Genomic DNA, 8840 nt, shown 5'->3' with positions numbered 1-8840 from the left:
TTAAAGATTTAACAATTTAATAGTATAATTAAAACAAAATTTTAATACTATAATTACTAAAATTAAAAGTTTAATTATATAAAAATTCGACACCAAAAATTTGATGGTATGTACCCTAAAATTTAAAATGGGTACATATTGGAGAAAAATGGCGAAAACTAGTCTTCTCTAGGCGGCCTTAACCAAGTAAGCTGCTTTTGTTTTTTATTCCTTCTCCTATATATAGTTGTAGATGATTTCACACGCGAGCCACGCGATCCTTATCAGAGTTCCCCATTTTACGTGCCGTGTCGGAAACCTCGGTCCCAAATTACTTGCGAAAGTCTCAGCACGGCCAAAGACCTTCCATTTCCTCAAGCCTTCTTCTTCGAAGCTCCAAAAACCGTCTTTGTTCTCCACTGCTAGACTCATGGGCTCACTCTCTGCGTTGAAAGGCCCTTTAGATTATCCAATCGCTCGACGAGATGAATCCGTAGTTGACGATTACCATGGCGTTAAGGTTGTTGACCCTTATCGTTGGTAATACCTTTTTGTTTTCATTGGAATTTCCTTCGTATTTGCTTTTCATTTTATTCAATTTTCAGATCGATTGTGTTGAAGATACTATTCGATTATTTCCCTATCTAGGCTTGAAGATCCTGACGCTGAGGAAGTGAAGGATTTTGTTCAGAAACAGGTTAAATTAACTGAATCGGTGCTTGAAAAGTGCGAGGCAAAGGATAAGCTTCGCAATAAAATTACCAAGCTTTTTGATCATCCGCGGTATGAGGTCCCCTTCAAGCGAGGCAAAAAGTATTTCTATCACCATAATACTGGTCTTCAAGCCCAAAGTGTCCTTTACGTCCAGGTTCGTAATCCAAATATTCAAAAGGGGTTTCTCTTTTTGTATTTAGGGATTCAAGAACTGTCCTGATGTGGTGTCTTTGTTTCTTTTTTTCCAGGATAGTTTGGATGGAGAAGCTGAGGTATTGCTTGACCCGAATTCGCTTAGTGAGGATGGAACCGTGTCGTTGAGCTCATTATCTGTGAGTGAGGATGCTAAGTACTTGGCATACGGGCTTAGTTCCAGTGGCAGTGATTGGGTGACAATTAAAGTGATGCGAGTTGATGATAAATCAGCTGAGCCTGATACTTTATCATGGGTGAGCTAATTGAACTTTCAGTCTTATTTGTTTCAAGTGTCTGTTGATGATTATTCAGCTTACTTTGCAATTCAATTTGGTTCACAGGTGAAGTTTTCTGGTATAAGTTGGACCCATGATAGCAAAGGATTTTTCTATAGTCGTTATCCGGCACCCAAGTGAGTAATAATAATGTTTTGATTAGAGTATAGACTTTTTAGATTTTGAAAATTGAAATGAGGTTATTGTATATTTATTATGTAGAGAGGGGGAAGGTGTCGATGCTGGAACGGAGACCGATTCTAACCTTAATCAAGAGTTGTACTATCATTTTCTTGGTACGGAACAAAGTGAAGATATTTTATGCTGGAAAGATCCTGAAAATCCTAAGCACTTTGTGGGAGGTAGTGTCACTGATGATGGAAAGGTAAAAAGGGTTTCACGTTTGTGAAATGGGAATGCATGAATAACTTTATAGACAATCTAGATTAAGCTACTTTTAACTTAATTTCACTGTATTTTCATGTTTTCAAAGAGTTATATCATAATGCTTTTAATGAAACTACACTAATTCATTTTGTTAACCGTTAGAGAACCTGGACATCAAATGCCAGGAGAAAGTAATCTATTTTTGTTTTTCTCATTTTTTTTCCTTTTACTTTTGTTGTGCAGTATCTTCTCCTAACTATTGGCGAGAGCTGTGACCCTGTCAATAAACTATATTATTGTGATATGTCCTCGCTCGATGAAGGTCTTGAGGGTTTCAAGAAAAAGAACAGTCCTCTCCCGTTTGTTAAGTTAATCGATACATTTGATGCACAATATGAAGCTATTGCTAATGATGGCACAGTTTTTACTTTCCTTACCAATAAAGATGCCCCCAAATATAAAGTAGTTCGAGTAGATCTGAAGGAACCAAGTAACTGGTTTGATGTCATCCCAGAGGCTGAGAAGGATGTGCTTGAATCAGCATATGCTGTAAATGTTAATCAAATGATTGTCAGTTACCTGAGTGATGTGAAGTATGTGCTGCAAGTAAGAGATTTAAAATCAGGATCAGTGCTGCATCAGTTGCCAATCGACATTGGGACTGTTAATGGGATTTCGGCACGGAGAGAAGACAGTGTGGCTTTTATTGGTTTTACCAGCTTTCTTACTCCGGGTATAGTATACCAGTGCAATCTAGGCACCGAGGTACCAGAGATGAAGATATTCCGTGAAATTAGTGTTCCTGGATTTGACCGCTCAGAGTTTGAAGTCAATCAGGTTGTTAATTTATCAATTTGGGGAATTCGGACTTCCAATGGCATGCATTTAGTATGTTCTCTTATTCTTTTGTTTCTGTTTCAGGTATTTGTTACAAGTAAGGATGGTACCAAGATCCCAATGTTCATTGTGGGTAGGAAGAATACTAATTTGGATGGGTCACACCCTTGTTTGCTGTATGGATATGGTGGATTTAACATTAGTCTCACACCAACGTTCAGTGTGAGTCGTATTGTACTTACAAGGCATCTGGGTGCTTTTTACTGCGTTGCCAACATTAGAGGTGGGGGAGAATATGGAGAGGAATGGCATAAAGCTGGTGCTCTTTCCAAGAAGCAAAATTGCTTTGATGACTTTATTTCTGCTGCCGAGTATCTTATATCTGCTGGCTATACTAGGTCTGAAAAGTTGTGTATTGAAGGTGGAAGCAACGGTGGGCTTCTCGTTGGGGCTTGCATAAACCAGGTTGACTGAAATTTGCATGATTAATCCTCTCCCCTCCACCCCCTTGTATCTTTGTAACATTAAAGTTTTCATTACTGAGCTAATTTGTTCTTGGCAGAGACCGGATCTTTTTGGTTGTGCTTTGGCTCATGTTGGTGTGATGGACATGCTGCGATTTCACAAGTTCACCATTGGTTAGTTTGTTTTGCATGTTTTATCTTTATGGTATACTTGTTTTAGTGTTATATATATGATGATCAAGATTCTCTTTGAAGGCCATGCATGGATGTCGGATTATGGATGTTCTGACAAGGAGGAAGAGTTTCACTGGCTAATCAAGTGAGTGAATTTCTGTTGTATAAAACCTTCATTTAATTCAAATCCGTAACTCTGTAATACAGTAATATAGATCAGACTTCTACTATCAACTATCTGAACTGATGTCAAACATAGATGTAAAAGCTTGTCTTCTGCACCCGTGGGAGAAACAAAGCATAAAATGCTGGATGACCTGAAATCAAAGCTTAAACACAAGTTGGTTATTTAAAAACACAATTTCCAATTTATCTTATTCTTTTGCAAGGTACTCACCGCTGCATAATGTACGAAGACCATGGGAACAACATCCTGATCAATCATTGCAGTACCCGCCTACTTTACTATTGACTGCTGATCATGATGATCGAGTCGTGCCATTACACTCATTGAAATTCTTGGCAGTGAGTCCTTGAACACTTTTCATATATTTCACCCATCTATACATCACAAATGTAGAAGCTCACAAACATATTCTCTCTTACTTTGCTCCGATTGTAGCTGAGTAAGGCTGGTCCATTGATTTTTGTGTGTGGTGTTTTCTTATTTTATCAGACATTGCAATATGTTTTGTGCACAAGCTTAGAGAAGAGCCCCCAGACCAACCCAATTATTGGTCGCATTGAATGCAAGGCTGGACATGGAGCTGGACGCCCAACGCAGAAAATGGTAAGCGATTATTTTTAGTACTTGTTTGATAAACAAGCACTAGCAGGGATCGAGTTTAGTAAACGTAATACATCAAATGCAAAATAAATTTTTTTTATGTTTGGGTTTTGCCAGCCAGTGTTCTTAAGATATATGTCACATTAATAACTCGGCCTATGCAATGTTCATATTATTTATTCATTGGTGGAGCATGTGACATTGGCCTTGGGCTTTTTGTGTTGTGCAGATCGATGAAGCTGGTGACCGATATGGATTCATGGCCAAGATGTTGGGTGCATCTTGGATTGAGTAGCTTTTTTTGATGGAAAAGCTAGGATTGTTGGTCTGCTTGCTCCGACTGCAGAATTCTATTTTCTTATCTCATGCCTTTATACTGGGGATCAAGCAAAGATAAACTTGCCCTTTCCCTTGTTCAATGAGGAATTATTGCTTACAAAAGAGATTTTTGCTTTCATTTTTTTTACTGGATTATAAAGAAAATACTTTCACCATTTGTCATATGAGTCATTCTCCCAGTCAATGGGTATCGGCCGGTTGATTGTTAATCATAAAATATAAGAACACAAGTCTATAAGAAGAAAAACATGCGACCTCGAGCTGAGATCGAAGTTATATTCAAAGTAATATAAAGATTATAAGCCGAAAACTCTTGTATTCAAATATAAGCTGAACTTTCTCTGCCAAAACCTGAATATTCTATTCTGTGCTCGCTTAGAGGGGGCGGGTTGAGTGCGTTGGCAGCAGAGCAGAGCATTCTTGGGGATCAGGAATTCATCCCTTAACGAAGTTTATGTCGTGTATACTAGCAAATGTAGCTGTTGTCCCAGATACCGTCTTGCCCAAGACTCGGACCGTAAGTTCCACATAATTCTTTCACCATAAAATCAGATATCTTGTTCTTCCGAAAAACAAGTTTTATGCTGAACTAAATGAAGAAATATGTCGATTTTACCTGTCATACATCGTGAAACCGCGTCGCGGAGCCTGAGATTGTATCCCACCTACTAGCAGGCCCTCCATCCATAATGCAATCTAGAATAGTTGAGAAACAAATATTTATTCAGCACGTCTTTTGGATTATGGATGTGAAATGATTGTGCTTACCCGACAAGAAACAAGTTGTAGCCGTCGAGATGCCAACTTTGTACAATGCTGTCATTTTTCTGAAACACCATCTCCACGAAAGCCCTGTAGTCGGCCTGCATCACTGAAGTATCAAGGTAAATCTTTCCTCCATGAGCATTATCTGATATGCTTCCGTCACGATAAACTCCTCATATTTTGAAATAGTTGGCGAGTTTCAGAGGCTGGAACAAACGAAACACTGTTAACCGCATTTCGGATATGCTTCTGGTTGTGTTTATGAGACCATAGTGATATGAACCCTGTGGGTAGGCCTTGGTCCACCTGCTGTACGCTTCTTCCTGAATCAAAACCATGTGCATAAAAATTTTACAACACATAATAACGCTTACACCTCATTCTATATATTAAATACACTTCTTTCTCACCCATCCATTATAAGATATTAAGTGTTTAACATGTTTAATTATACTTCTTTTTATATAATTTATTCATAACAATGTCATCTCATTAAATTTATTTGATATTTTTTATTTTAAAATGAATAAAAGAAATACAACATATAAATTAGAAAAATACTTACTTTGTAATGATGTTTTGGCATAAAAATACACTTACCTTATAGTATTCACTTTTTCAAGTCAATTTAAAGACAATTTTAGTTAATAAAATAACTTATTTAGTGGTTGAAGTAGTTAAAAGGAATGAAATTCTCTTTAGAGGTTTTGGGTTCAAGTAGTTGTATCTCTAGTTTATGCGTGCGGATGAGGACAATTGTCTCTCCTAAAAATTTCAAATTCTTATATTTTCTTTATATTTTCAATTGAAAACATGTTTTCACCCTAAAATTATAAGTTCATTATTCTTTAAAATTTTATAAATTTGTCCCATAACATAAAATTCTACGTCAGTCCCTGATTTCACCCATTTATTAAAAATATATTAAAAAAATACATAAGTGTAAGTAATTTAGCTAATGGTTGTTGGTTGAGAAATGATTAGTTGATTCATTTACTATTTGATAGTATGTTTAAATTAAATTATAGACTACAAATGATAATTAAGTGCATGTGTCGTAAGTCCTAAGTCATAAACCATCTCTTTTTTGTCTTCCTATTATTAAAAGTTAAAAATGTTAAAAAAATAATTATAGGGTGTTATTTTATTGGGTTTTCCTATTATTAAAAGTTAAAAAATGATTCATCAATCATAAGGTGTTACTTTATTGAATTCCCTACTGTTAAAAGTTACAAAATGCAGGACCGGGGCTAGGAATTTGGAGGCCCTGTGCAAATTCTTAAAAAGATGCCCTTAAATATCAATTTTTTTTAAGATGACTTTATTAACTAGAAAACCTCTACTAAATTATAGAGAGAATGTCATATTACATGATATATATTAAGAATATAGAAATTCGTACATACTCACTTAAAACGTGATGCACGTATTACATTTTTTGAAACAAAATCATCTATAACACTTTCAGTATCAACTTCTTCCAAAATATTGCTCTCAATAGCCATTAAAGCAAGTCCATTTAGCCTTTCTTGTGACATGGTTGTCCGTAAGTATGACTTGATCAACTTCAGTTTCGAAAAACTCATTTCTATAGAAGCAACAATTACAGGAATTGTCAATAAGATTCTATATGCAATTGTGACATTTGGAAAGCAATTAAAACGCTTCAAGAACTTCAATAAATCCATTGTTCCCATTTTTTCCTTAGTTAAAATATCCCTAAGTAATTTTAATTCAATATACAAATCATGTCCATCACAATTTGATAACTCACCTTTCCTAAGAGCATTCTCAAAGTTAATACAACAAGATTGGAGTTTGATATCATCCATTGATTGCAACTTGTTAGAATTGAACAAAAATCCAAAATCACTCTCATACAATTCATACTGTTCAAACCTATTTTCCAATGACGGAATAACTTGATCAACAATGCAGATGAAATATTGAATTCTAAATGATTCCTCTGGAGATAATGATGTTTCCTCACCATTAAGCTCGTCAAATTGTCTTTTTCTACGTATCATACGCCTATGAGGAAATACTTGGTCGATTCCAATTTCAATAGCTATTGTTTTTGCAATATCCATGGCATTGGAAAATCCAACATCTCTATAATTCTTGAAAAAGGATATCAACCCTTTTATCTCACTCATAGCAATATCAATCAACATGTCTTTTGACTGTAAATATTTGCTAACCAAGTTCACAGTAGAGAGAATTCCATATCAAATGATTGTAGAAAGCAAAAATTCAAAACTACCAAGATTTCATTTGTAGCCAAGGATTTTGCTTCACTTTGAATTTTAGAATCATTATCAACATCAGCTAGTTGTAATAAGGCTTCTCGTAATTCAACAATTTAAAATCTTATAGCCTTAATACTATCAACTCTACTCTCTCATCTTGTGGCTGACAATGATTTGGGAGTATAATCATTCACATTTTCTTTCAAAATTTGCCACCTCTTTGTTGAATTAGCAAACAAAGTATAAATGTCCTGAACTATTCTAAAAAAATCTCTTGCTTTATTTGAAGTGTTTGCAATGTCACATAAAACCATATTAAGACTATGACAACCACATGGAGTATAGAAAGCTCTAAGATTCAAATCTAATAGTCTTTTTTCCACACCTTGATCCTTACCTTTCATAGTAGACCCATTATCACATCCTTGACCACTAACATTGTCTATATCAAGATCATGATAATTAATCACATTTTCTAACTCTTCAAAAAGCCCTTGGCCAGTTATATCATCAACTTGTAAGAATTCAATAAAAAAATTCTTTAATTTCAAAAGTATTTAAAGAGCCATCAACACACCTTATAATCAAGGTCATTTGTTCTTGATGATTAGCATCAGGTGTACAATCTAACATCACAGAAAAATATTTAGCCTCTTTTATTTTTTTGAATTATGATCGATCTAATTTTAGAAGAAAGCAAGAGTATCAATTCATTTTAAATATCATGACTGAGATAATGGTGACGAATCTTACCACTATTAATACGTTCAACATGCTCTTTCATCACAGGATCAAACTCGACCAACATTTCTATGAAACCTAAAAAATTTCCATTGCTTGTCTGATATAACCTTTCTTTTTTTTCCCACGAAATGCAAGATTATATGTAGCAAGATACTTCACAACAGCAATGATTCTTACAATAACATTTTTCCAGTACTCCTTTTCCTTTTTAAATTGTTCTTGAGCAACTTTATCAATTGTTTCACTTTGTTGCAACCTATGTCGAAGTTCACACCAAGTCGCCATACTCAATACATGATCAAGATTGGTTTCATGTTCTTTAAGTATAGTATTAAGATGCATACAATCATTAAACCCTTCATTTACTAAATGACCTTTTCTAGGACCCTTTTTAAAGATCTTGCAACAAAAACATAATACTTTTGTCAAGCTCCTTTGAATAAACAAGCCAATATCTATCAAAAGTTTCACCATTAGGCAAATATCTTGTATAAAAATATGAAAAAAAACTGCAAGAAAGTTTGTCGTTAGGGCCTTTTACAAGGGTCAAGTCTCTTTTGGGGTCATTTACAGCCAAAATGTCAATCAATTTTGAATCAAGAGAATCCCATTTTCTTGGATCATATATATCAACTAAAGCATATTCATTTTGTTCAGCATTATGGTCAATATGATCAGAATTATGCTCCAAATTTTGTTCAAAATCATTTGAAATATTGACATTTTCTATATTAACATCGTCACCTACATTCTCTATTGGTTCAACATTCTCATCATCAACATTAACCCCATCTAACTCATTTGAATTATCAGACTTTTCCTCAAGTTAGGGTTCCTTTAGAAAAAAATTATCTAGAGCACCTTTTTGAGATTGAATTAATTGTTCTACTCTCTTAGCTTTTTTACGCTTTTCATAACTAGATTGGTATTT

The 8840-nt window shown here is 34.8% G+C and overlaps 2 protein-coding genes across 2 annotated transcripts; one reads left to right on the top strand and one right to left on the bottom strand.

Annotated features, from left to right (window-relative positions):
• Window positions 1-232: 232 nt before the first annotated feature.
• Window positions 233-4306, top strand: LOC120145989 (prolyl endopeptidase-like). Its single transcript, XM_039159668.1, has 12 exons — window positions 233-519; window positions 628-847; window positions 942-1142; window positions 1230-1300; window positions 1386-1548; window positions 1794-2387; window positions 2472-2852; window positions 2950-3025; window positions 3107-3170; window positions 3415-3550; window positions 3702-3815; window positions 4042-4306. Exons 1-12 carry the CDS (start codon window positions 233-235, stop codon window positions 4105-4107), a joined length of 2373 nt encoding a protein of 790 aa, XP_039015599.1. The 3' UTR covers window positions 4108-4306.
• Window positions 4307-6322: 2016 nt separating this feature from the next.
• LOC120145913 lies at window positions 6323-8194 on the bottom strand. Its single transcript, XM_039159622.1, has 5 exons — window positions 8017-8194; window positions 7563-7679; window positions 7180-7259; window positions 6691-7099; window positions 6323-6504 (listed from the first exon to the last, which is right to left on the bottom strand). Exons 1-5 carry the CDS (start codon window positions 8192-8194, stop codon window positions 6323-6325), a joined length of 966 nt encoding a protein of 321 aa, XP_039015553.1.
• Between the last annotated feature and the right edge of the window lie 646 nt (window positions 8195-8840).

Source organism: Hibiscus syriacus, unplaced genomic scaffold (assembly GCF_006381635.1).
Source record: "Hibiscus syriacus cultivar Baekdansim isolate YM2019G1 unplaced genomic scaffold, ASM638163v2 tig00110895_pilon, whole genome shotgun sequence".
In the NCBI taxonomy this organism is placed as follows: Eukaryota; Viridiplantae; Streptophyta; class Magnoliopsida; order Malvales; family Malvaceae; genus Hibiscus; species Hibiscus syriacus.
Note: the sequence above shows the minus strand (reverse complement) of the source record. Positions and strands in the feature narration are given on the sequence as shown.

Bases quoted from the DNA above. Each gene is read 5' to 3' on its own strand.
- LOC120145989 (XM_039159668.1), top strand. From the start codon at position 233: ATGATTTCACACGCGAGCCACGCGATCCTTATCAGAGTTCCCCATTTT. The intron at 3,171-3,414 runs GTGAGTGAATTT...TTCTTTTGCAAG, and splicing joins GAGTTTCACTGGCTAATCAA to GTACTCACCGCTGCATAATG. The intron at 3,816-4,041 runs GTAAGCGATTAT...TGTGTTGTGCAG, and splicing joins GACGCCCAACGCAGAAAATG to ATCGATGAAGCTGGTGACCG.
- LOC120145913 (XM_039159622.1), bottom strand. From the start codon at position 8,194: ATGGCGACTTGGTGTGAACTTCGACATAGGTTGCAACAAAGTGAAACA. The intron at 7,100-7,179 runs GTAGTTTTGAAT...AAATATTTACAG, and splicing joins TGGCTACAAATGAAATCTTG to TCAAAAGACATGTTGATTGA. The intron at 6,505-6,690 runs GTGAGTTATCAA...TTGCTTCTATAG, and splicing joins TGAGAATGCTCTTAGGAAAG to AAATGAGTTTTTCGAAACTG.